We start from the raw sequence: 27,833 nt of genomic DNA, 5'->3' as shown, positions 1-27,833 counted from the left end.
ATATGCCAGACACAGTAACAACAAAGTCTCCAATGGAGACGTTACTGGGCCCGCTCGAGCAAATCGACGATCAACGGGAGGGCCTTTACCTTTACCTTATAATTCCAATTCCACACCCATCACCAGTATACACACCAGCCTACCCCAAGGACCCCAACACCCCTCCCTTTCAAAGCCCCCATCCCAGCAACTCAATTGTGTGGATCAGTTCTTCTGTTGAGTTGCCTTTGGCTCTGTGTTGCTAACTCGCTGTGTATCTTTAAGGCCCACACATGAGAGAGACCGTCCAGATGTGTGATATTTCACCACGTGATGCTCCCTGATGTTGGACTACAGTGACTTCCAGATTGAAATCTGAGGCACTTCTTGCAGGGGAGGTGCTATCCAATGGAAATGATAGTGCCCAGCAAAGAGGATGTGGAAGTGAGGTGGAAGATTCCAGGGCCTTTCTCCCTGACAGGAAAACCTATACCTTGTGTTGGATGGCTGGGTTGAAAGGTGTAGTCAAATGAGAGATGTGCCCGGGGTGAGGAGCCCTGACTCCAGAATACTTGGGCAGGTGTTCAGGGGGACAGGGAGAGAGGGCAGTGCATGTCCCACCTGAACAGCTGAGGCTCCGCGCCAGCTCTGTGGCCATCACCTGAATGATCAGTCCGATCCGGAGCCTGAGCATCTCCAGGAAGAGGCTGGGCTGAGCCCTGACGTACATGGCCAGATATACCACGATCTCCTGAGGTGGACACACGAGGAGACAGCAGTTCAGAGAGCTGGTGGCAGTGGCCCTATGCAGGTGCCACCCAGCAGCCCGTCCCCCAGCTGACCTGAGTGAGGACAGCAATGCTGATGTCTTGCCCGCTGGCTTCATAGATGAGTCTTGTGAGCTCCTCGGGGGGCAGGGGACTAGGAAGGGCATCAGGACACATGGATGGTGCCAAGGAGCAGTGCCATGTGCCCTACCAAAGGAGCCTAGCTCTGTGCCAGGGCTGGGGGAAAAAGCTTGAAGAATTGTAATGCGGGCTTTGCATGTGGGAGCCCCAGGTTCAAGCCTTGCACCGCATGGTCCCCCAAGCACCACCACAGCAGCCCCTGCAATGCTCCGCTGGGGGTAGGCCCCAGCAACACTGAACATGACCCCCCCCCAATTTAAAAACAAATGTCAATGAAAGGACCCACTTGGACTGGGAATGTGATGTGACTCGCATGGTTGAGCGTACGACTACCACGTGGTAGGTCCTGAGTTTGAGCCCCAGGACTGCATGCTCCCGCCTCAGACCCCAGCTCTGCTAGGTCTAGTCCTCATGCTCCCCAGCATGGTCACTATAGAAAAAAAATTCTCCCTCTTCCCAGATAGCACACCTGAGGCCGACCCCCAGCCCGCATGTCCAAGACTTACGCAGAGATGATCTTCTCACGGGGCTCAGGGGGCAAACCCACTGTCAGCTGCTTCTGGTGTGACAGCAGATCTGTACAGGCCTGATGATTAGGAAAAAGGAGAGGGACATGAACAAAGCCAGTGGGGAGTGATCACCAGCCACATGCCCACATGCGCCTACATTCGCCTTCTAAGCTCAGAGCTCAGGAATCCAGGATGCATGGTTTGTTTTTGGTTTTTTGTTTTGTTTTTTTTCCTTTTTGGGTCATACCCAGTGATGCTCAGGGGTTCCTCCTGGCTCTGCACTCGGGAATTACTCCTGGAAGTGCTGGGGGACCATATGGGATGCCTGGGATCGAACCCGGGTTGGCTGTGTGCAAGGCAAATGTCCTACCCACTATTCTATTGCTCCGGTCCTGAATGCATGGGTTTGAAGGCTCTTTGTGTCTCCAGGCTGGTCCTCCACGACCCACAGGTGGGTACTGAAGCCCATTCGCCCTCACAAACACAAGGGAGATGGAAGAGAAAGAACCAGTGACTGTCACAGCCCTCAGCGGGCCCACTGTTCATGTGTGATAAATGCCGTCATTTTACCACGGGGCTGAGCTTTCCCACACCGGCTCTGCAAGTTGGCAGGACCTCAGAGCAGAACCCATTAATGATGGCTGTATTATGCGGGTGCAAAAATGAGAGGGATCTGTCTGTGAGGGTGCCGGGCCACGGAGCGCTCTCACTTCATTTCACAGTAAGCCTTTTTCGGCAGCTAAGGAAGAACAAAACCAATCATCTTCAATTTCATTTCCTCTGCTCGCCTGCAAGAGCAGCGGGAGGTCAGGAGCTGGTGTGCGCTGTGGGAGGGTAGTGGAGAGGTTTTCTCTGCAGCTAACAGGCACCTGCCTTCAGCTTTCCTAATAGGACACGGGTGTGAAGCTGGCCGGGACAGCCGCCAGCCACGCTCGGGCACGCTCACCTCGGCCAGCACCTCCACTTTCTTCCTGAGCAGGCCAGAGATGTAGCGGATCAAAGCCCATTCCTGGTTCAAGCCTGCTTTCCCGTAGAGCTCGCTGAGTAGGTTGTAAACGGTGACCCGGTGCTGTCCAGAGAGATTTGTGTCCCAGGTGGGGCCCCTGTCAAGAAACAGAAGATTCTAGAAGCATGGGCCAGTAGAGTCAAAGAGTCTTCTGGCCGAGCTCACTTGACGGAGAGAAAAATGAATTACTCTCACTTCCACCAAGTGCTCGGGCTCTCCTTGGGCCCAACCCTCAGCAAGTGGACTACCTGTCACTCAAGGAGCCCCACTGACCGCTGAAACACAAGCCGAGCATCAGGACCCGGGACGATGCTGGCCTGCCCAGACTTCTCGTCCAGGGCAGCCGGCATTAACAGGCAGAGAAGGGGATGGAGTCTTGTTCCAGGGGTTCTGGGGTCACAGTCCTGACCGGGGCTTGCCGGCAGGAAGGACAGGAAGACGAGGACAGAGAGTGAAGAACAACAGCAAGAGAGCTCAACTCAGCAAAGGCTGCCGACTTACTTGATAACATACAGAATGTAAAGAATGTCGGCTTGGTCCTGTAAATTCGAACAATCTTTCAGTTGCTCAACCAATTTTTCACAGTCCAAGTCACCATGATCATCTCGGGGTAACTGGTAATCATCTTCTGGCAACTGTCAAAAGGCAAGGGACAGGGGCTGAGCCCATGTGGGAACTTTCAGATCAGGAACGTATACACGAAGCTGCTCTTTCTTTCTTTCTCTCTTTTTTTTCAGTTTTATAATGTAATTATTTTTAACATATATATTTTTAAATTTCATTAGTGAAACACCATGAGGTACAGTTGTAGACTTACAAATTTTTGTGCTTGGGTTTCAGTTATACAATGATCGAGTACCCATCCCTCTATGAGTGCCCACTCTCCACACCAATGATCCCAGCATCCTTCCCACCCCCCACCCCCCATCCCACCCCACCTCTCTCCTTTTGGGTGCTGTGGTTTGCAAAAGAGACATTGAGTGGCAATCATGTTCAGTCTATAGTCCACTTTCAGCATGCATCTCCCATCCTGGGAGGATCCTCCCAACACCCTTTATTTGGTGCTCCCTTCTCTATCTGAGCTTAAGCTGCTCTTTCAACTCTGTGCTGGGCTCCAAGTTTTCTGGGAATCTTCTGTAACTTTCTATTTATAAGCTTTATTATCTTTGGTCAGTGTAGTGGTCAATGTTTGCAAGAGGTGGGATCGATCAGGTTAAAATACATGTGAGTTTTATTTCTGCAAAGTTTAAAAGCAGACAGTCCAACTCCTGGAACCAGAAATCAGACGGATGGTTATCTTTGGAGTGGAGTGGGAGGAAGTGAGTGGGACGGGCACAAAGGGCGACTGGTCAAGACTCTTGGTTTCGTGACGACTCATGAGATATCTACTCCCACTTTATATGTTCTGTACTTTGATAAAATAGTTTTCGGAAAGGAACAAAACAAAAAAGTATACAAGTTGTCTTTGTTTTATTTTCCCCCTGACACTACTAGTGCTGCGCAGGGCTTACACCTGGTTCTGTGTTCAGGTCCTACTCCTGGCAGGGCTCAGGGAACATATGAGGTGCCAGGGATTGAACCTGGGTCAACAGTGTGCAAGGCAAGTGCCTTACCACTGTATTATCACTCTGCCTCCCCGCCAAGTATGTGAGTTTTAAACAACCTAAAATTAAGGATAGGTTAAAATTGTGTTTCCCCAATAGATAATACTGTCTGCGGGGAGGAACTGGAATAATCCAGAGAGCTGACAGAGGGATTGTAAATTGGGTGTGTGTGTGTGGGGGGGGGGGACTTTCTATTCATTTGCTTAAAGAAAAGAGATTTCAAGAAGGGGATACTGACTGATTTATTTTTTCTGAAAAGGGGGCAGTAGACCAAATAAGTTTGGAAACCTCTCTAAATCTCTGACAGACACTGAATCTTCCTATTCATGTGGGATGAAGTCAGGGGAAACTTTTTGTTTTGTTTTGCTTTGGGGGATCACATCTGGCTGTGCTCTGGGCTTACTCCTGGCTCTGTGCTCAGGGATCATTCCTAGCGGGCTTGGCGGACCATATGTAGTGCCAGGCATTGAGCCTGGGTTGATGTCTGTGTGCAAGGCAAGAGCATTACCCACTATATTATCATTCTGGACCCACTTAGGGGGGACTTCTGGATTAAAGAACAAGTTCTGGGAGCTAGTGAGAAACCGACCTGAAGTCTTCTTCTCTTAAAGAGCCATTCTCTACCTTTGCATCCCGTGTATTCTGCTTGCAAGGACGACTCCCCCCAGCACCACACCCCACTCTCGCCCCCACTGTCTGGCAAGAGAGGACAGGCTTGATCTTGAGTAAATTTATTTCGCTCTTGTGGGAGATTCTGATGAGTGGGCAGAAACCAAGTATGCTTTTTTCCTACACACAGAGCATAAAGGTGGGTGTCAGACTGATGCCCTCACTGGAACAGCAGATTCCGGAGTGACTCTATACCATAGCTCAGCACTTCTGATCCCTGAAGTCCTGGATATCAAGAAACATGATGGGTTTCTTTTTTTTTGGGGGGGGGTTTCCAACCTTTTAAAGGAGTTCACAGAAGTACATGAACATTATAAAACATACTTTTCAAGCAAGGGGTTTGAAATACTCACCTTTTTAAGGAGAGGCTGGGGAGAATCAACAAGATTCAGTGATTTACGATGGGCAGTAAGAACTTTAGTTGGCAAAGTCATGGGAACAACTGGAAAATTTAAAGAAATAGAGTTCTTTTGAGAAAGAGGAGGATAAAATACTTCTTTTGAGACTACCTACTTCTTCTTTAACACAAACCAACTAGAGGAAGAGTCACTAATTTAGCTTAACTGATTTCAACAAGAATTTACCACGAAGTCAACACTGCATGCTTAAATCTGGGAATAAGAAATGACCAGGATGTAAGACACATATCTTGCAATAAGAAGCTGGATTTTACTTTTCCCTCAGGAAATTCAGAGAAATGAACATAATATTTTAGGATTGGAAAGAGACTTAGATATGACTCAGTCCAACCTCTTTTTATTTCAGATGAGGAAACCAGATATGGTAGACCAGTTATCCAAGGACAGGGCCTTCTCATAATCAAGGTGTCTGGGATTCCTGTCCTGTATGTTTCACTTGGCACTGCAGGGTATTAAAGCATCAGTTTTTAAACCAGTTTTGGATGCTCTCATTATTCATATTTATTCATTAATGAATAAGATAGCCTTTCAGGCTATCTTTTTGCATTTTGAGAGAATAGGAAGTTTTCAAGGAAAAGGCAATGCATATTTAAGAGGCATTTATAGAAGTTCAGGTTAAACTAATGAATTGCATATCTTTAATTCTGCTTCTTCTCAAACCTCCACTATAGAATAGAATAGAATGTAATATTTTTAGAGGATAAACAGAATAGAATAGAATGTAATCTTTTTAGAGGATAAACAGAATAGGGAATACAGGGAAGAAGACAATAGTCACACAATTTGGGAAGCAGAAAGTGAATGGACAAGATAAGTGATTCAGCAGACACACGGCAACCAAACGCCCTGAGTCCCATGAGGAAATGTCAGAACCTGTCAGCTTTATATCAGATAATCCTCAGGTGTCTCAGGAGCTTGCTGTGCTGTGTACCTTTGGAGCGAGAGGAGTGGGAGGCGGGAGGTTAGGGATCAGAGATGGCATCCAAAATGAGGAAGGCTGACTGGGAAGAAGCTGTTCTAGAAGCAGTGAGTTCTCTAAATGCCGTTCTCAACATGACACATCTTGGTGACTACCCTTCTCTCTCTGTTAGAAATACAGGGTGTATCTGAAGAGTTTGTAAAGGGGGTGCTCTGAGGATGAGGGAGGAGGGAGAAGGGAAGCTGACTGCCTTATCTCAACACCTGGATACATTTCCTACATGGAATAGCCCCAACAACCTACAAGCTTGCCTGTCAACAAGGGGATTGAATGGGAGACTAGAGTATCTCTGGGAAATCTGGCCTGTAAACATTTGCAACCCCCTCAGTCAATAGACCCCACCCCCACACTCAGGAGATTCTCATGCAGAACAAACAGCCAAGAGATGCTTAGCACTGGAGAAAAGATTCTAATACAGAAGACACAAAAAGGGGCCAGAGCGATAGTATAGTAGTCGAGTGCTTGCCTTGTATGCAGCCAACCCAGGTTTGATTCCCAGCACCCCATATGGGTCCCCAAGCCCTGCCAAGAGTGATCCCTGAGTGCCGAGCCCGGAGTAAGGCCTGAGTACTACTGTGTGTGGCTCAAAATACCAACCAAACAACAACAAAACAGAAGACAGAAACAAACAAACCCCAAACAGGACAAAGGAATATGGTGGAATTGGAAACCATTCAAGGAGAAGAGAATGTAAAAACAAGCCCAAACACCTGCCATTAATATTCTTAGAGAAGAAAAATAAATTCACACTGCACACAGAAACCAGAGTAAATACAATGCAGAGAACAAAGACACGATGGCAAAAAAAACCCCAACAAACTCAATTAAGGGGGTGGACCAAAAAGTTGAAGTTTCCCTAGAACAGAGCAAAGGGTAAAGGGAAGACAGAAGAGAAATGAAAGCTTGCTAGGAGCTTCATGATGGAATCATGGTGCACGGAGAGGGCACGAGAGATTTTACAGGGCTGCAATGTGTATTTCCAGTGTGGAAGAAAATCCACAAAATTGGTCACAGAAAAGGTGAATTTGCAGAGGCTTGGAGTCCTCCACGAAAATAAAAGAAATTCTTCTCTACTGCCTGAGAGGAGCCCGAATGCACCCCCGCCCCGCTGCTATTACAGCTTGAAGGGGTGATCAGAACAGCTGTAAGGACCGGAGCCAAATGTCCACCCACAAAAGAAATCTCAGGCTCTTCATTTGCATTTCCTCACACCTACAATGGCTTCTGTCTCAGAGTATAGGTCTCCTGAGCTCAAATTATGCACTTTCTTGCTGAGCCAGGATGGTAAGGAATTATCATATGCCTATCAAAGAGAAATGCTTTGTTACTTTCATGTCAGATTTTCTTCTATTGAGAATTGGGGTGGGCAGGACAAGGAGCAAATCAGAATGCTCTCTGTATCAGTTTGCTTTTCTCCAGTCAGTCCTCAGCCTTCTCTCTGAGAAATAAGTTCTTCTTTTCTCCCATTCAGTGGTAATTATTCTCTTTTAAGTTAATGCCAGATTGAAAAGGCCCTTGGGTACCCAAAACAGTGGATGAAAACTTACCCAGATAAAGGCACGGAACTGAAAGTTCAGAACTTGGAGGCTGAGAAGAGCCTTCAAACTTGCAAAGTATCGGGGAGAGAGAGAGTATGGGGGGGGGAGAGAGATTTTCCTTGCACATGGCATCCACCAGCACTGCCAGGAGTGATTCCTGAGTAAAGAGCCAGAAGTAAGCCCTGAGCACCATTTCTCCCACCAAAATTTTTTTTCAAGGGGAAAACGATGTATTAGAAGGACCGGAACTCAGAATACATTAACATTTCTCATAGCAATACTAAGGCGGTAAAAGACTGCTTTCAAAATTCCACAGAACAATTTATTTTCAATTGAGAATTCTACTCCCAGATAAACTCTCGTAGTTAAGAGACTGCAGATATTTTCATACTTATGAAGTTTCAACAATTTTATCCATCAAGCGCTCTCAGGAAACTACTGGGCACCCTCCATCAAAAGATTAAACCTAATGAGTTATACCTATATGCCACCACCACCGTCACCTACGAGCCCTATTTCAGAGACTCAGAAACAAATCTCAAAAGAAACCAACTAAACGCAGTAATTTCTTGGATGCCCGGATCCCAGTTGAGACTTCCGGGGTGATCTCGGGACAGAGACAAGCCAAGAACCAACCCTATCAAAGCCCCGGCAGCTGCGTTCACATTCCAACAGCTGCCACCTCTGGCCAGACTGCCCAGTAAACAGTCACGGTCCCAGTCCTACCATTGTTCATCGATTTGTTCGAGCGGGCCCTGTAGCATCTCCATCGTGAGACTTGTTGTTACTGTGTTTGGCATATTGAATACGTCACGGGTAGCTTGCCATGCTTTGCCGTGCGGGCAAGATACTCTGGGTAGCTTGCCGGGCTCTATGCAGGGGCGGAAGAATTGAACCTGCCTTGGCCGGGCCGGATGTGTGCAAGGCAAACGCCCTACTGCTGTGCTATCACTCCAGCCCAGTAAAATAATCTGAATTTTCGGAGCGCATCTCTAAACTCTACAAGACTGAAATCACTGTAATAACACACAAGATTATATGGGATTTAACAGAGAACCAACTAATTTTGACTAACAAAAACAATACAGAAGACCCAACTAGCAACAACAGCTTAGTGAACCCTTGTACAAGGACTTAATGTCCCCATGGTGAGATACAACAATTTTCACAAATTTTCTTTTACTAAGTAATTTTTGCTCATTCTATTAGCCATTTAGTGGTAACAAACAACATAAAATCAATTATTGTGGGCCTGCTATGTACAGGGACAGGCTTGAGGGGTGGCTGGGAAAATGGAGGGCAGGTGACAGTGGTGGTGGGATGGGTGTTGGAATATTGAGTGCCTGTAACAAATCATCATGAATAACTTTGCAAACCACAGTGTTTAAATAAAGTGGGGAAATACCCATTATTTGTTGTAAAAAGAAAAAAAATAAGGCTAAGTTCATAAGAGGAAAAGGCATGACACTTAAAAAATAGGAGCAGCAACACAGATGAGAAGGAAGTGTCACGGCTCTCTGTAGGATGATGGCAGAGGAAAATCAGAGAATAAAACTTACATCCCAGGGAGGGCAACCAAGGTCAAAAGTGGCCATGCATTTCAGATACAAGCAAGCTGAGACTGTGCCCTCTTTCCCGGTAGCCATTCTTATCTTAGCACTAGCACTAGCACTGTCCTCCCGTTGTTCATCGATTTGCTCGAGCGGGCCCAGTAACGTCTCCATTGTGAGACTTGTTGTTACTGTGTTTGGCATATCGAATGTGTCATGGGTAGCTTGCCAGGCTTTGCCATGCAGGCGAGATACTCTCAGTAGCTTGCCGGGCTATTTGAGAGGGGCGGAGGAATCGAACCTGGCTCGACCAGGACGGCCACGCGCAAGGCAAATGCCCTACTGCTGTGCTATCACTCCAGCTTATCTTAACCTATTGAAATAATCTTAGGATAAATGCCGCTAAAAGAACGAATCAGGGAAGGAGAATAAGGGAGTTGGAGAGACAGTACAGTAGGTAAAGTGCTTGCCTTGCACATGGCACTCATGCTTGATCCTCAGCACCTCTAATGTCCTCCAAGTCCGCCACTCTATGGTCCTCCAAGCCCACCACTCTATGGTCTTCCGAGCCGGCCAGGAGTCTCATCTGAGCTCAGAACCAGGAGGAAGCACTGAGCACCACCCCTTTCCCCCAAAAAAGAAACTGTAACTACAGCCCAATGGGCCCAGATAGAATACTCTTTGTCCCTAAGAAGATAAGTGGACAGATATTCAGGGGTATGATCAACAGTATAGAAACTTGTATTGTGAGGCCACGGGAAGGTATAGGAAAGAAGCAAAACAAATGAAAGTATTGGGCCGCTATTTTACTGTTAGAAAAAAAGAAAAAATAAAATATGAGAATACATTCTTTATATGCTATATGCTCAGCTGGAAATAATATTTGCAAACATATAATGACATAAAAAGTGAGTGCGAATTTAACTAACACACAATTATATTGACTGATAGAGGAAGTAAAGCAGAGGACTTGTGATTAAAAATGGCTAAAAACTCATCCTCTTTCTTAAGAGAAAATCAACAGATATTAAATCAAGTCGATGCATCCAAGGATAGGGGCATACACATTATCGAAATATGGAGGCATGTACCTGTCATGATAAATCATTAAAAATATGGAGAGGAGCCAAAAGGATTTGGGGTCAGTGGGGAGGGGGGGAATGGAACGTTTGCATTTGGTGTCTTTTAGGATTCTTTGACTTTGAGATTCTGCTCATGTGTTGCTTTGATTAAAAAAGAAATTATTTGAGGAGGTAGAAAAGAGTGAAGAGCATACATGGCATTTCCAAACCCTTTGCTTTGGCCATCATGGAAAGTATGTCCCGAGTGGAGTGGACAGCACCGAAGACATGGCTATCTTCTTTCTTCTTACAAAGAGGGGGAAGAGAGCATTTCAAAGATGTGCTTTGCAGGAGGTGGTTGATATATTGGTCCAGGTCATCTGGGCTTTCTGTAATTAGGTGGGAGGAAGAGGAAATGTAAACAAGCTGCAGAAATATTTTAAATGAACATTATTCTAAGTAGAACATTCTAGTACATGTGTATAGCATGTAGCCCTGAAGTAGAATTTGTGGATGGGAATGTTTCGTTTTTTGAGGTTTTTTGTTTTGTTTTGTTTTGTTTTTGCTTTGGGTCACACCCGGCATTGCACAGGGGTTACTCCTGGCTGCTGTACTCAGGAATTACTCCTGGCAGTGCTCGGGGGACCATATAGGATGGTGGGAATCGAATTCAGGTTGGCTACGTGCAAGGCAAACACCCTATCTGCTGTGCTATCTCTCCAGCCCCTGGATGGAAATGTTTTGATATAGAGGTTTGCACTTCACCCTCAGAGAGATATTTGCATAGATAACGTTTGTGTTTATAACATTATTATTTGGGAAAAACTCGAACTTAGGGAATGAAAACACAGTAAAGACAGCGTTTCTATCACATTATCCTAAGATGAAGCAAAAACAGTGTAAGACAGTGTGAGGGTCAGCAGCCAATACCTGATGTTTTTATTTTTAGTTTGTCAAGAATAAGTTAAGTGTTATGGCACCTCAAGCCCCAATTTCAAATACTCTCTAAAAGTAAGAAACAGGTCACTGCAATCCAAACTGTATTCAGTTTCATCATTCATCATTCTACCCTTTCTTTGAAAAGCCAAGCAGTGCTTCGCGTTCAGAATATATTTGGGTGGAAAGTCCTCATCCTCGAAAGTCTTTCTGGCTCTATAGTTTTCAAAAAGCCTCTCCCAAGCTAGAGAGATAGCACAGGGCTGAGGTGCTCACCTTGCACGAGGCCTGCTCTGATTCACTCCAGGGCACCACGAGGTCCTCCCAAGACAAAGCTGGGAGTAGCCTGCAAGCACTACTGGATGCGGCTCACACTCTCCTCCAAATAAAACTTATTTGAAAGCAACTCTATGTTGTAGTCAAGGTGTTCAAATGGCATTTAATTTGCTTTAATACATGCAAGTCTTTATCATGATAATTACCGATTATTTTCTGTGCAGGAATTTTCGACAATTTTGATCACAAAGCTGAGAATGAAATAAATTGAATGAACCACCTGCAGAGGCATTGCAACCCTCACCTTGGTTCCCCTGGTTATATACATCTTCCAAATAGCCTCCCAAATCTGAGTCGCTGTCAGGACTCAAGCTGCCTTCACTGGCATCGTCAAACAACTTTTCATCACAGTCCGGATCCAGAAAGGTCAGGTAGGTGTAGAAAGACGTCGTGAGAAATTCCGAAAGGCTCCCCAATTTCACTCTGTCGAAGAGACACGGTGTTACACGTACAGGTGCCACGTGGCCACATTTCCACTCTGAATCATGCGGAGACTTTCAACAACCAGGTGGCGCTTCTGCCAGGATCAATAAACACGTCACCATTCAGACTGCCCCATCTAAGTCAGCCAAGAAATTAAAACGAAAACTCGAGAGCAAGGATAAAGTGAAAACACACAGCACATTAAACGCCAAAATGAGTCATGCGGATTTCTTACTCCCAAACCCAATACAAATAACAATCTGAACCGACCAGTTGACAGAACGCACTGAACCCTTTTCACCCAGAACCACCAGTTGGGTTGTTGTTTCTGCTTCCTCCTTTGCCCTAAAAATGATGGGACTAGAACAAAAGCACAAGCAACTGCTCTAGGGCTGGTCACCCGGTCCTTGAATGTTTGAGTCCCTACCACTGAACAGTGACAGGGGCATAGGCCTGGGTAAGGAAGTGTCTCGGAGTCGAATCTCTCTTGAAGGAATGCCAAGCACAGAACATTCCCAGACTACCACGTGGGTTCCCCAGGACCCTAGTGCATTGCCAGACTGGAGAATGTTCCATAGAAAACTTTGAGCGGGGCTGGAGCGACAGAACAGCACGTAGGGCGTTTGCCTTGCATGCGGCCGACCCAGGTTCGATTCCCAGCATCCCACATGGTCCCCTGAGCACTGCCAGGAGTAATTCCTGAGTGCAGAGCCAGGAGTAACCCCTGTGAATCACTGGGTGTGACAAAAAAAAAAGTAAACTGTGAGCTGTATTTCCCACGTTGGGTCCTGCCACAAAGACAACAGCCTCTGGGCTGTGCAGGTCCCCCGGATGGCACATCCTGAGTGCAAACAGGAAGGAGCAGGAGTCAGAATGCCTGGGAGCTCCCGGCAGCAGATGATGTCACAAGAGCAAATGGACGTGAGAGATGCAAATGAATTCCTAAATGCACACACTCTGGCAGCAAGTGGGCACCTTTAAGAAGCACTGCAGGGAGAGCTAGAAAAGTCTTCCTGTATAAATTGAAAATGAATCACTGGGCTACACCCAGGCTTTGCAGGTGGGAGGCCTGGGTTGGATTCCCCAGCACCACAAGGAGCTGTCCCTAAAATTCCGCGAGGAGGAGCGCTGCTGTGTGAGGCTCCAAACTAGAATCAAAACAACCTCTAGGGAGAACTCAGAACTCTGAAAACTCTGAGAACTCTGGGGCCAGTTCTGATCATTGCTTTGTTTTGGCCTGAGCTTGGTAGGTAGGGCAGAGAAGGTGGCAAATTTCTGTGGGGTGAAGTCGAAAGGGGTCAATTCCAAGGTTTCAGGCAGCAAGTGAGGGGGACAATCTGGCAACTTGAGTGCTTTTGAAAAAAGGCGTATCTGGGGGTTTGGTAGGGTGCTTGCTTTGCGTGTGGCTGACTTGGGTTCAATCCCTGGCAGTTCATATGGTCCCCCAAGTGCAGCCAGGAGTAATACTTGAATGCAGAGCAAGGAACCACTGAGCATTGCCGGGTGTGCCCTCCCTATCCCCACCCCAAAACAAAGTTTATTTGGGGCACACACTCCCAGTCGTGCCTGAAGATGCCCTCAGGATAGAAAGGTTTTGAGTTAAATACGGTAATCTTGCCACAGAGGCCACATCCAGGGATGGGACTGCCTCTGTGGGCCTGGGTGCAGTGGTACTGGGGTTCGAACCCAGGCCTCCCTCATGCAAGGGACACACTCAGCCCTTTGAGTTATCTCCTTTTTCTTTTCTTTTTTTTTGAAGTAAATAGATTTTTATTTGGACGGTTTTTGAGGGAGAGAGACAGAGAGAGAGAGAGAGAGAGAGAGAGAGAGAGAGACATGCTCAAGAGAGAATGTGGGTTTCTCCAAATGTGGAGAGAACCCCCAGATACATCCCATGAAAGTTATTAGACACTAAAGCATGAAAGCACACATCTCAAGAAGGGAGATGCGGGCGACACATGTGCTCGGGCACCACATGTGCTCAGCCACGTGGGCGCAAGCAGCACATGGGCTCAGGCAGCATATGTGCCTCAGATCCTTTTTCTTAAGGATCCTCAAACCTGGAGGAAATGTGAAATGAGAGTCTACCTTAATTACCCAAAAACTCTGTGGGGCAAGTAGATAGGCAGGTGGTGGGGGCTTCGGCAATAACTTTCAAGAAGTCATAAACCAAGATCTGACCTTGAGGCAGCAGGTAGGCAGGGGGCCCTGAGTTCCGGGAAGTAATAAAAACAAGATACTGATCTAGAGATATGAAGTTACTCTGTTGTCAGCCCCAAAGCAGCCCTAAAGCACAAAGGCTGAACCCCCTTCGGAGATAGAGACAGAGGCCCTGAGACTTGATAAGAGTCTGAATGTAGTCCACACCAGTCCAGGACATGAACCCAGAGAAGTTGGACCCTGCAGAAGAGAACAAAAGGGCGAAATAAGAAGATGAAAGACAGGAGGAATCCAAACTAACAACTCTCACTTAGTCTACTGGTGGCTGGAGCAGTTGGGAAACACGGTACGAAGCTGCAAAAGCGAATTGCACACATTCCTCTAGGACCCTGCACTTCAACATGGGTGCATAATTACTTTCTTTTGGTGGGGATGGAATGTGCACATACTTGGGCATGTTCATGCTGTGCTCAGGAGCGACCCCTGGTGGTGCTCAGGGGACTATCGGCAGTACCTGGCTGCCCCTGGCAATTCCTTTGTTTTCTTTCATGGGGCCCTCTGTTCCTCTCTCCACATTCTGTCTTGAATTCTCCCTCCCCTTTTAACAAAATTTCTTTACTTTACTATTTGTCTTTTCAAAAACTGTTCCTTTTTGTTTTGTTGCATAGGGGCCACAGCCAGCAGTGCTCAGGGCTTACTCTTGGTTCTGTGCTCAGGGATCACTCCTGGCAGAGCTCAGGGGACCACAGTGGTATTATGGATCAATCCTGGGCTGGCTATGTGCAAGGCAAACCCCTATTTGCTGTACTATTGATCTCATCCCAAATTCTTTATTGCAAGGTTTGACAATGACTCTGGAGAGTGGCCTGAGGTTGTGATGGACCTCCCTTTTCTGCAAAGAGCAATCCCATGCCCTTGCCTGAGGCCATGGCTGCCCCATAATCCCAATGGTGGGGACCAGTTCCCACACAGTCAGATGATGAGGACCTAGGATATGGTTTAATGACTGTCTCAGTGACAGGGTTGGGCGGGGGCAGGTGGGGGGCGGGTCTTAAGGAGGGGCAGACTTCATTCTTTTCATTAAGTTTCTTACCCACAGAAGGGGAGCACAGCTCAGGGACAGAGTGAAGGGCACATGACAGAACCCATTCTAAGCAGCGGGGTTCAGTGTCCTTCCGAAAACGAGAGCAGTGCAATGAAAGAACTGGTTTCCAGAGGGGTGGGGAGACCACTTAGTGCCACCAGCCAGGAAACTCTGTGTCCCTGGTCCCCAGTGCTGCCTGTGCTTTATGGGCACACAACAGCCGTGTGTGTGAGCAATACAACTAAAGGGCACAACAGCGAGCGAGGACCACGGCGACTAAGATGTGTGAGCCTCACAAGGAGCCCTGCTGAGCCTCACAACTGCAGGAGCACATGTGCAACTGCAGTTCCACCCCACCGAGCACTGCAGCTGAGTGTGGGAGCACCACACCCTGATGTGTGACCTCCAGTGCGCGAGCAACACAACCAACACGTGAGAGCGCTACAACCAACGGGAGGGAGGCTGCCACCCTGATCATCACAACCGCGCCAGCAGGGCCGGGAGAAACTGAATGTGAAAAGCGGTCGCCACCATCTTCTCTTTATTACAGTATCATATGCCTGGCCGGAGGGATGAAAGCAGCCCAGCGCCCTGGAAACACAGATGGCTGGGAGACAGGCTGGGAGAAGTCAGGGGTGTGGGCCACTCGGGGCCGACAGCAACCCCCTCAGCGGGCTCTGTGAGCAGAGAGGCCCCCTTGGGGCTTCCAAACCCAGTTCCTGAACCATGAGGCCATCAAGCAAGGTGCAACACCAGGCCCAGAGACATTTGGACCAATCAGAAGAGGGTTCTAGAAATGGAAGGTCGGCTAGGGGCTGCAGAGCAAGGAACGGGGAGTCGTTCCAATGGCGCAGAGCTGCTGCCCATCAGGCAAGCGTGCTTAGCCCTGCTGAACTGGGAATGTTCAAGCGGCCACGAGGGCACAGAAGAAACCCAGGTCTCGCGACAACTGCAGTGGAGACAAACGTGAAAGGGTTTATGGGTAGCTGAGCGCCCCCATGGCCCTAACACCTGAGTGTCATTCCGCCCCAGGAGGACAGGCTAGGGGGCCCCTGACAATGGCCTAGGTGCTGTGCTCTGAGGACCCTGTGGTCACACATGTTTCCCAAAGAGCGCTTCAGAGACGGCTCTCTCCACCTCCCTGAGCCCCAAACTTCCTAGCGCCCATAAAAATTTCACATTCGTCCCTTACACATGCTGTTTCAGAGTACATTCCAGCTTCCCAAGCCTGGCTGCTTTAGGCAAGCTGCGTTAAAAACAAAACAAAAAACAAAAAAGCATAGCTGCATTTGTGGCTCGAAATTTGTAGGTTTCTAACCACTCTGAGAAATGACCGTGGTGCTGCCCTGTTTACACGTTACCTCGCTCCACCGAAATAGCCGTCCTCTAATTTTCGAATGGTAGAAAGAACCGCAGAATGAATGTCCGAGCCGTCATTTGCTAAGGGTGGGGTGGTGGGGGGAAAGATATGTTAGTTGACATATTCTGGGCACACCTGTTTTCTTCCACATGTGTAATCTGACAACACACGCAGGGCAGAGAACATTCCCCAATTAAGAAGCCAAACTGCCGAGAAGGCCCTGCAGTATTGAACTGGGGGGAGGGGAGGGGCTGGGAGAGTCGGGGTGGGACCCCAGCATCAAGTTACTGAGCATGGTGTGCGTGATGGGGAAGGTGAGCGTGGGCCGGCCTGTCATGCGCCAGCAGGTACACAGGTGCGCCAGCTCGATCCGCAGCATCTCCACCATCATGTCGTTGTCCAGGGCCAGGTAGAAGTGGTGCTGGTCGGTGAACTGCAAGGAAAGCGAGAGCATGCTGGGTAAAGGGTCCGCCCTGGCTTCCGCCGCACAACTCCACTTGTCCCTCCTAGCAGCAGTCTTGGGTTCCCAGAGAAGAGGCTCCCTGGGGCTGGCCTGAGTCCCATCCTGGGGCTCTCCCTGCCACCAGACCAATCGATGGATGGGCCTCCATCATCGGGGAAGAGGCGGGCCCAGCGGGAGTGATTTACAGCTGCCAGGCGAGCGCCTTAAGCACCTGCCCGAGCCTGCTGTCTCTGCAAGGAGATCAATAGCGCCTGAGTTCCTCCTCCTGCCAGGGCTGCTGCCCCAGAGATGCTTCCCAAGCGAGGGCACCGAGAGCAGGCAAGCTGGGGAGCCTCCGTTCATCTGATGGATGGCCCGCTTAATGTCAACTAAAGGCGCTGCCCCCTGAGGTCGATGAAAATCCAATTGTTCTCCTGGTCTCGAGACCAGCCCCTGCTCAGCTCAGCTTTGTCATTGCTTCCGAAAGAAAACAACTCCCCGGGTGGAAGCGAGTGTCACCGGACACAGTCAACATGGGGTTCTGACCCTTAACCGGGTGGCTGATGCCCTCCCCACCAGAGTAGGAGGGCTGAGCCACACACGGAGACAACCGCTATTGGTTCTTCTAGCTGAGCAGACGGGTAGAAGCATTTGGTCTGGACTGGTTTCCTTTACAAAGGGAGGTTACACAATCAGTATCTTGAGGAGCCCGTCAGGGGCGCTGGGGCCTGTGAATCAGCCTGGACGCGATTGCAGAGGCTCTGAGGACAGAATAATCAAGGGTCACAGCGACTGTGCCTCAGGGTACCAGGGCAGCGAGTCAACTGCTCCAGCACCGGCAACTTGAAAGCAGTGGCTGGATTTGTCCCTGCGACTGAAGCGACACGCGCAATCCAGAGTCTCTGAGGAAAGCTGTTCTGGGTCAGATGCCTGCCACACACCAAGGGGCATCCAGACAGAAAGGGACCCTCAAACCATACCTGATTGTCTCACCTGGGGTGTGAAGGTGAAGATCTGGTTCCTGATGACATAGAGTTTCGAGGTTCCGAGGATACCAATGTGCCGATAAGGCCGCCCACTCAATTTCATATTCTTATTCCTTCCTATTTGAAAAGGCAAAGAGAAAGGGGGCAAGGGCAAATGCTGAACCCAAGTCATTTCCGTTTCCATTTGCAGGGGGCTGGGGTGCTCATTTTGCCGCTAAGCTTTCTACAGTTGGGGGCAGGTTTTCTAATGTTCTTCTCCTTCTTGAAAAGGGGACAAGGATGGTTTGCAAACCAGCACTACCAGGTAAACACCGGAAGAGCACCCATTCCAACAGCCACATGAAATGAAGCCATTATTCAAAGGAGTAGAAGTGCCATGGGAACTGATTGAGTACTGAGTCATAATGCTTAAACCAAGTCCAATTTCAGAAAACGTCTGGAGGCCCCTCTCCCGTTTTAACGGGTAAAGGAGCACTTTCTGGGCTGCAGAAGAGAATTAGAATAATCTCTCTCTATGTGTGTCTATGACTGTCTGTCTGTCTGTCTGTCTCTCTCTCTCTCTCTCTCTCTCTTTCTTTCTCTCTCTCACACAAACACATACATGCACTCATGCGCACACACACAATGGTCCTAAAGGGGTCTTTCTAAGGGTGCTCCTTCTCTTCCAACAGACCTAGCTGAGCTGCAGCAGCATTACCCCAGTGGGCACAGGAAGCAAGTGCCTGTTTGCCCACAGCCCCAACCCGGAAGTACTGGCCCCCTGCTTGAGTATGCCCAACATACATCGGGCTGGAGCAATAGCACAGCGGGTAGGGTGTTTGCCTTGCACAAAGCCAACATGGCCAACCCAAGTTCTATTCCTCTGCCCCTCTCGGAGAGCCGAGCAAGCTACCGGAGTATCTCGCCCACACGGCAAAGCCTGGCAAGCTACCCGTGACGTATTCGATATGCCAAACACAGTAACAACAAAGTCTCACAATGGAGATGTTACTGGGCCCACTCAAGAAAATAAATGAACTATGGGAGGACAGTAACAGTGACATATATCAGTCTCCCCAGGACCCCACCACAATCCTTCTGAATCAAGATGCCCTATCACCAGGAATACCTTGCAATGGCCCACACCTACCAAGCTTGGCATAGAGGTGACTGAGGATGCGGCCCGGCTGGACGCGGATGGGGTGAATGTCAGCGATACTCTGGACATGGATCCCGTGTTTCCCCAACAACTCCTTAATGTGATCGTTCTCGGCCAGCACAGTCACTAAAGAAGAATGCGGAGTCCACGTCAGAGCGGGCCCTGGCCCTCATGCATGGGAGGTCCTGATAAAGCTCTTCTTGGGCCTGGACACACACCGGTAGCAGGCTCGCCATACACCAGTGCCCTCCACACTCATGACACACAGGTACCAAGTGCCTTCCATGTGCCGGACAGTCTGACCCCATCTCAAATAATGCCTCTCCTGTGTGTCTCTGCCCCTGCTCCCCCCAAAAGGCAGCAAAGAAGAGTGATGGCGTAGTACGTGCTGGCTGTGGACACTCTGACACGGTGGACTGTGTGTGTGGCGGCGGGATCTTTGCCCCCCGAGAGATGGGAAAATGGGCCTGCTGATAGGACATTGGGATGGGGAGCAACCTGGTCGTGCAAGCCTGAAGTACTGAAGCAAGTACTGAAGGTGTTGAAGGGGTGTGGGAGAGGTGCCAGACGCCCTGGAGAATCCTCCCTGGACAGAAGGTGGAGATAGGACCTGGGGAAGTGGGTGCTCGCTGGGCCACACTCAGCAGCCAGAGCTGGCATGTGGCGATCCCAGTTTGTCTCCAGACCCACCTGACCAGGTGCCTGGCCATGGCTGGAGAGGAGGCAGGAGGAGACAGGTGGGAACCAAGCCGGGAGCCCTGCAGGACCCAAGACCACACGGGGAGTGCAAGAACCCAGCTTGTTCCTGTACTTGCAACCAGGGAGGGAGACGTGCTCAGCGGTCACCTGTGTCCCAGCTTGCAGTGTGGGTGTGGTCTCAAGAAGACGATGGCTTTGTGCAAAGTATCATGGTGGTGGTGTTGCCTTTAGGAGCTACTGAGTTGTACCAGGTGGTTCACCAAAGTAACTGACATCACACACATACTCATTAAACTGGAATACCAGGAGCCGTTTGTGTTAAGAATAACATTGGTTTGGGGTTAGGGAGAGGGTTCAAAGGCCTTTGTACGTCTCTACATGCAGGAGGCCCAGGTGCCATCCCCAGCATTGATGGGTGTGGCTCCCAATAACAATCTGCTTTTCTGTTTGTAAGTCAAACCTGGTGGTACTGAGGGTTGACTCCTAACTCTGTGCTCAGGGGAGCACTTCTGGCAGTGCTCAGGGGACCATATTGGGTGCTAGGGATAAAACCCAGGTTGGCCGTGCTCAAGGCAAACATCTTACTGGCTGTACTACAGCTCCGGCCCCTAGCATTGCTTTTACAAGTTTAAACAGTAGTAAAGATGCTTCCAAACCTTGTACCACGACATCAGGTTTGACAGAAGTGGAAAATCTTCGATTTAAAGGATCGATTTCACCCACAGCCAGGAATCCCTAGGAAAGAGCAGAAGACGCACTGTGAAGCACTAGGAAGCTGAGGGCTACTTCCCCTTCCACCGAAATTTTGGGGCCATCTCTTTGGATGCCCGGCATGCCCAGAATTTTTCTCCTTTTAATTTCTAAGCCAATGTCTCTTTGCTCGGAAACAGTGTTGCAGACAGCCATGGACGCAGGAATTTCCAAGGCAAATCTCTCTGACACTTCCGGGACTGGTCAGCCCGTACTCATTCTCCCATGGATGAGAATGGCAGGAGCAGCTGACCCTGCGGTGGGTCTCGTGTACAATGGACACCCCAGCTCAGTCCAAACCATGAAGATGTCAACACTTTCACAGCTGCTCTGGCAGACGGTCCCACTGGGCTCTTCCAGGGTCCCCCGTGTTGCATAGGACACGGGTCCCAGCATAGGCAGCTCCCGCGTGCCTACCTCTGCCAGCAGTGAGCTGAGGATGTACAAGGACTGGCCCCACAGGTGGGGCAGCTTCCCCAAGGGCACCCTGTCCACCGTGTGAGGATTCTTATACTCTTCGTCCACCTACAAGAGAAAAAGCACAGGGCCAGAGAGGTAGTAGGGCGGGGCGGGCGCTTAATCTCGGCTGCCCCAGATTTGATCCCTGGAACCTGATTGGAGCCTGCCGGAAGTGGCTCCTGAACACAGAGCCAGGAATAAGCCCTGAGCACCAAGGGGGGTGGCCCCAAAACACATAGAAAGAAAGAAGGGCGGGGATGGGGTGGATGCAGAAGGTAAAAAAGAAAGGCAAGCACAAACACGTGAAAGCTTTACCAAATGCTATTCTTTACTCTTCCAGGCCATTCCCTGTGAGGACTGGGGTCCAGAGGCCAAGGGTGGCTGCCTCATCTAGACCTGCTTCCCGTCACTGCTCTATCCGCCCCCCCCCCCACACACACACACACATCCCACTGATGGTAAGAAACAGAGTCATCGCAATGCCAGCCTTCTCACTGCACAGATCGGAGCAGCAAGAACTTCCGCAGTCCAGCCTTGCATTTGGCTGCTTTATCGGGACAATGATCTCATCCGACAGCTGCAGCACAGCATCGGGGATGCTTAGTCAGGTTTCTTGGAGCTTGCCATCGCCAAGGGTTCAAACTCTGCGTGCAGTGCAAGGAGCCGATCAGAAGGTGGCGCTATTTATAGAGGCTCAACCACCACTGCCTACAGCACTCATTTTTTTTCCATCGGGGTCTCAAAAAGCTGAATCCATTGGGGTCCTGATCATCTGAATAAACTACAGTCCTCTTTCTGCCGGAAGGTGCTAGGCGAACATTACAAAAGTTAGGGTGCGGGGCAGCAGTACAGTGGGGAGAGCATTTGGCTTGCATGTGTCCTACTGGGTTCGATCCCCAGTACCACATACGAGTTCCCTGAGCATCACCAGGAGTGATCCCTGAGTGCAGAGCCAGGAGTAAGTTCTGAGTTCAGCCGGGTGTAGCCCAAAAACAAAACAAAAAAAAATTTTTTTTTAAAAGAGTCTGCAATGTTCCCTGCTGGAAACGGCAGGCTGACCTTTGGGTTTTAGTCATTACAGCTAGTCACCACGCTGTTCCGTCCAGAACACAAAAGTCTGTCAAGGGCAATGGAAACAGTCTTTTTCCAAAAGGACAAATAGTACCAGGAGGGGAGCCATTGTCTGCCCGGCATTCATCAGTGATACTGTTAACATTTACGAACCACGCAGCACTAGTAAACAGAAGACAACCTTCGCCACTTAAACCGAACACAACAGAAAGAAATGTCACTTGTCATCCGATGCCTTCCACAACACTATGGAAGGAGATTCTCCCAAATGCCCTAGTGGCTACTTTACAGCAGTGTGATGACTAAGAAAGCATTTCTTCTCTCTGTGGAAGCCTGGATGCTTCACAACACACAGATTCTTACAATCAGACCTTACACTGAAGGGACTTGAAGTGTAAGAGGCGCAAAGAGAGAACGGGGCGGGGGGGGGGGGCGTTGATAGAAAGAAAGATAATTCTAGAATGAGAACAGATAAGATAAAAGACAAAATCTGCAATGAGGAAAACAAAATCAAACAGAACGAAAGGCAGACAGGTGTCTGGGCCCAAATCAGCTTTGCTCTGCTCCCCTGCTCCCTCTGCAGGCCTTCCCAATGGCGTGCAGGTCCCCAGACGCCCCATGCCTTTGCTGCCACTCATGTCTGCCTCCGTGCCAGCCACTAGCTCCTCCTGGTAGCCAGGGAGCCTACAAGCCGGAAGACACTAGCTGGATCCACGCTAGAATAAGTGCTAGACTCTCTGCTAGCCCTCGAGCCTGAACAAACAGGGCTGACGGGTGCAGCAGTGAGCCATCATCCTGAGCTGGATGCCCAGTGAGGCAGCAGCCAGGCATGCACTGTTGGTCTCCAGCTGTCCACTGGCAGTCCCAGGATGATGTCTGTCTGAGAGAAGGAGTGAGGCTGACATCCAAACTGGATGCCACCTTGGCCCAGGGCTGTGGCCACTCCAAGGACAGGGGCAGCCTGTGTGATCCCACCTGCAGGGAACCGGGCAGGCTACATCCCAGTGGTCACTGTATGTTCCCGGTGTGATGGAGCAGTCTTCCCAGAGATAACCTGGAAGCAGCCCATGGCAGCTGTGGTCAACATACAATGGCCTGCTAGCTTCTGGCGGCCACAGCTGGGGGGAGTGAAGTTGGTCATGACACGTAGAAACCCAAAAGTTAGCATGCGGAATTTAGAAGCAAGAAAACTGCAGATGGGGCCAGAGCCATAATATAGCAGGTAGGGCATTTGCCTTGCACACGACCAACTCCCAGCACCCCGTACGGTTTCCCAAGCACTTCCAGCAGTAACTCCTGAGTGCAGAGCCAAGAGTTACCCTGAAAATCACTGGGTGTGGTTCAAAAACAAATAAACATAAAAGTTGGGGAGCATGTTTGACTCCCTGTTGTCAGGGCTGTTCATCAGAAAGAAAAGCACAGCTTGGGGTGGAGAGGGTACAGAGAGATAGCACAGCGGGTAGGTCACTTGCCTTGCAGGTGGCTGACCCGGGGTCAATGCCCAGCATCCCATATGGTACCCCGAACACTGCCAGGAATATTCCTTAGTGCAGAGCCAGGAGGAACCCATGAGAATCACTGGGTATGACCCAAAAAACAAGAAAGAAAGAAAGAAAGAAAGAAAGAAAGAAAGAAAGAAAGAGGGAGGGAGGGAGAAAGAAAGAAAGAAAAGAAAAGAAAGAAAGAAGAGAGAGGAAGGGAGGGAGGAAGGAGGAAGGAAGGAAGGGAGGAAGGGAAAGAGGAAGGTAGGGAGGAAGGGAGGAAGGAAGGAGGGAGGAAGGGAGGGAGGGAAAGAGGAAGAAAAGGAGGAAGGGAGGAAGGGAGGGAAGGAGGAAGGGAGGGAGGGAGGGAGGGAGGGAGGAAGGAAGGAAGAAAGAAAGAAAAAAGAAAGAAAGGAGAGAAAGAAGGGAGGAAGGAAGGAAGGGAGGGAGGGAGGGAGGGAGGGAGGGGGAAGGGAGGAAGGGAGGGAGGGAGGGAGGGGGAAGGGAGGAAGGGAGGGAGGGAGGGAGGAAGGAAGGAAGGGAGGAAGGGAAAGAGGAATGTAGGGAGGAAGGGAGGAAGGAAGGTATGGAGGGAGGAAGGGAGGGAGGAAAAGAGGAAGGAAGGGAGGAAGGGAGGAAGGGAGGGAAGGAGGAAGGGAGGGAGGGAGGGAGGGAGGGAGGGAGGGAGGAAGGAAGAAAGAAAGAAAGAAAGAAAGAAAGGAGAGAAGGGAGGAAGGAAGGAAGGAAGGAAGGAAGGGAGGGAGGGAGGGAGGGATGGAGGAAGGGAGGGAGGGAGGAAAGAATGAAGGAAGGGAGGGAGGGAGGGAGGGATGGAGGAAGGGAGGGAGGGAGGGAGGGAGTAAGGGAGGGAGGGAGGGATGGAGGAAGGGAGGGAGGGAGGGATGGAGTAAGGGAGGGAGGGAGGAAGGGAGGAAGGAAGGTATGGAGGGAGGGAAGGGATGGAGAGAAAGAGGGAGGGAGGGAGGGAAAGAGGAAGGAAGGGAGGGAGGGAGGGAGAGAAAGAGGGAGGGAGGGAGGGAAAGAGGAAGGAAGGGAGGGAGGGAGGGAGGAAGGAAGGAAGGAAGGAAGGAAGGAAGGAAGGATGGATGGAAGGGAGGGAGGAAGGAAGGATGGAACGAAGGATGGAAGGGAGGGAGGAAGGGGGAAGGGAGGGAGGGAGGGAGGGAAGGAAGGAAGGAAGGAAGGAAGGAAGGAAGGAGAGAAAGACAAAGCACAGGTTGGGCCAAGTTGATGCTCAAAGGGCTGGAACATGGACATCGCGTGAGGGCATCCCACGGCTAATCATTGGCATTGCATGATTCCCCCACCCCCTCCCAGCATCTCTGGGAGAGAATCCCAAGCACTGCTGGGTGTGGCCCACAAAGCGGGGGGGGGGGGGGGGGGGAAGCTGCTTATACCACCCAGAGGGCACAGGCAGAACGTCATTTCTTTCCCCTTCCTCTGCTTTGGGTTCTGAAGTCCCTCCTGCTGCTACTTCTCTTGTGCCAATGCCCCAGGCGGGCAAGGGACTGGCCTTCCCGGGTGTGTGCTTGCAGGTGTCTCTGCACCCACACATTCCCACAAAGCCCCTTGCCAGTGCCCCAGTCCTCAGCTTCCATAGAGAGGGAGAGGATGAGGATTCTCCAGCACTCGGGGAGGCCCTGAATTTGGGATGTGGTCTCAGGAGGGGCCAGGCCTCTGGTCAGACCAGAAGGGCCACATTCAACCACAGAACTCCTAACCCCCAAGCTGGGCTCTGATCCCCCACAAACCCTGGGGGTTGGGGGGCAGGGGGGTGCTCTCTGAACTCTCCTCCTTCCTCCAAAGCAACAAGGAAGGTGAGAAATCACACGGGCCATGAATCCCTGGAAACAGGACACGTGCGGAGGGCCACCGTCCCACAATAAGTCCTTCAAGACCCCGTTGAAGAAAGTGAGTCATGTGGAACCCAGTTCTCTGTGGGGCCCTTCCCGGGAGTGGCGGGGTCCTGGTCCCCGGCAGAGAACTGCAGCAAAGGCTATGATCATGCGGAATCGCGAGACCCTAAAGAACAAGGGCTGCGTGAGCCCTGTGCGGCTGTCCCCAGTGTCCGAGGAGACACTGGCCACTTCCCCCTGGGGTGGCGCACGAGCGTGTGCATTGTCAAGGTCTTTCGCTCTAGGCTCAGGGCCCCATCAAGCATGGCTCTGACACCGCCACTCCGGGCATGGAGAGGAGCATCCTCAGAGTGTTGGCAATCCCTCATCCAGGGAGTCTGTGACAACGCAAATCGTGCAGGGGCCCAGCCGCAGCCGGTCGCCCGCCGCTTACCTTGTGGGGTGGGATGGCGTAGAGTTCAGGCACCAGGCGGATTCCGTTCTTGCCTCTGATTAATACTCCCTCCAGGGCCTCCCGGTATTCCTGGATCTGGAAAAGAACCCCCCATCCGGGCCCCAGTGCTGTGGAAGGGGGCTGGGAGTGGCGGTATGTATGGTGACAGGACACGCAAGCACGCTGTTCCGGCCACAGAGAGGTCAGGGGCCAGGTCCCAAGCCAGCCATGTGCACTGACCTCCAGTTCCTGGAGGGTCGGGGGCCTCTTGCTAAGAGCCCGCGTCACGAGTCACTGCCACAGCTGCCTTTCACTCATAAATATTTCACGCTTCTTGCAGCTTTAAATCTTGCCTTGCCAGCTAGATTATAAGCTGCTTGGAATGGAGGCCAGATCCTAAAATAGCAGCTCTCATTTCCGCCCACTGCTACTTTTCCACGTCCAAGACCCTCATTCAAACATTTCTTGCTCAAGAAAGAGCTGCTGAAGAAATGTGAGGTGAGGGCAAGGAAGTCGGGTGCCACCAACCCTGGGTCCCAGCCTCAAAAGGCAGCGCCCATAGCACCCACACTGGGGCGCTGAGGTGGCACAGTGCTAGAGTATGTCTTTTTGGTTTGGTTTGGTTTGGTTTGGGGACCATACCTGGCAGTGCTCCGGGCTTACTCCTGGCTCTCTGCTCAGGGATCACTCTGGGCAGTGCTTAGGGGATCATCAGGGGTACCAGGGATTGAACCCAAGTTGGCCATCTGCCAGGCAAGTGTCCTACCCGCCGTACTATGTCTCCAGCACCCCCAAGAGCATGTCTTGCACGACACACACACACACACACACACACACACACTATTAAAAAGCAATAATATAATCCTTTCTACTGAGGAGGGGGAAAAGGAAGAAAATAGAGTCTTAGGTATGCGGGTTCCAGGACTAAGACTTCAGGCCTCACGGTAGTGGCAGAGGAGTCGGTCTGTCCCTCCCTCCCCATCTCCCCCCCCCCCCGTCCCCCTCCACCTTGCCCTCCCCCCACTCTGTCTTTGGGGTCTTAGCTGTCACACCCACAAGCTGCCTCCGGGAACCATCTCAGCACACCAACGACCTTGGTCCAGAGACTCCCAAATGAATCCCCAAATGGATTAGCGCCCTACAGAGATGTCTCTGCACCCCAACTATTTACAATTTTAGAATTCCAGAAGCGCGCGGCTGTGTGAACTCTCATGATATTTCAAGTAAGCAATAGAAAATAAATGATCTAGTGTCTGCCCCTGGCAGGCAGGCTTGAATGGTGCTAGAGGGAAAATGTGAGCAAACTATAATGCCCCAAAGCAGAGAGAGAGAGTATCTGGGAAAATGCCATAGAGGCAGGGGGAGGGCTGGGATTGGGGTAGGGGATACCGGGAACACTGGTAGTGGAAAGTGTGCACTGGTAGAGGGATGGGTGCTCGATCATTGTATGGCTGAAACTCAAACATGAAAGCTTTGGAACTGCATCTCATGGTGATTTAATAAAAAAATAACTAAAAGGGGCTGGAGCGATAGCACAGTGGGTAGGGCGTTTGCCTTGCACGCAGCCGACCCGGGTTCGATCCCCAGCATCCCATATGGTCCCCCGAGCACCGCCGGGAGTGATTCCTGAGTGCATGAGACAGGAGTAACCCCTGTGCATCGCCAGGTGTGACCCAAAAAAGCAAAAAAAAAAAAATTAAAATAAAATAAATAAATAAATAAATAAAAGAAAGCGGAGTCTTGAGCAGCCACTTGGGTGGTTCATTAGCATACTCCCCCTCCCCTTTGCCATATTTCCTTTCCCGATATTTCCCCTTCCAGAGCTCCTTTTCTTTTCTTGTAATTTTTGTTTTGCCTTTTGGGCCACACCCAGCGATGCACAGGGGTTATTCCTGGCTCTGCACTCAGGAATTACTCCTGGATGTGCTCGGGGGAACATATGGGATGCTGAGACTCGAACCCCGGCTCTGCACTCA

The 27,833-nt window shown here is 50.2% G+C and overlaps 1 protein-coding gene across 1 annotated transcript in view; it reads right to left on the bottom strand.

Annotated features, from left to right (window-relative positions):
• PHKA2 (phosphorylase kinase regulatory subunit alpha 2) overlaps positions 1-27,833 on the bottom strand; it is an 85,957-nt gene that overhangs the window by 11,686 nt on the left and 46,438 nt on the right. The window contains exons 11-25 of the mRNA XM_056131164.1: positions 25,858-25,953; positions 20,954-21,061; positions 20,443-20,521; positions 19,079-19,213; positions 17,957-18,066; positions 16,810-16,954; positions 16,523-16,601; positions 11,739-11,917; positions 10,438-10,611; positions 5,029-5,117; positions 2,904-3,037; positions 2,343-2,499; positions 1,394-1,473; positions 827-900; positions 601-735 (exon numbers count right to left, since the gene is read on the bottom strand). Coding sequence (XP_055987139.1) covers positions 601-735; positions 827-900; positions 1,394-1,473; positions 2,343-2,499; positions 2,904-3,037; positions 5,029-5,117; positions 10,438-10,611; positions 11,739-11,917; positions 16,523-16,601; positions 16,810-16,954; positions 17,957-18,066; positions 19,079-19,213; positions 20,443-20,521; positions 20,954-21,061; positions 25,858-25,953 — 1,774 coding nt within the window. The remainder of the gene's footprint in view (positions 1-600; positions 736-826; positions 901-1,393; positions 1,474-2,342; positions 2,500-2,903; positions 3,038-5,028; positions 5,118-10,437; positions 10,612-11,738; positions 11,918-16,522; positions 16,602-16,809; positions 16,955-17,956; positions 18,067-19,078; positions 19,214-20,442; positions 20,522-20,953; positions 21,062-25,857; positions 25,954-27,833) is intronic.

Source organism: Sorex fumeus, unplaced genomic scaffold (assembly GCF_029834395.1).
Source record: "Sorex fumeus unplaced genomic scaffold, SorFum_2.1 ptg000086l, whole genome shotgun sequence".
Taxonomy (NCBI): Eukaryota; Metazoa; Chordata; class Mammalia; order Eulipotyphla; family Soricidae; genus Sorex; species Sorex fumeus.
This window is presented reverse-complemented; position numbering and strand designations above follow the sequence as displayed.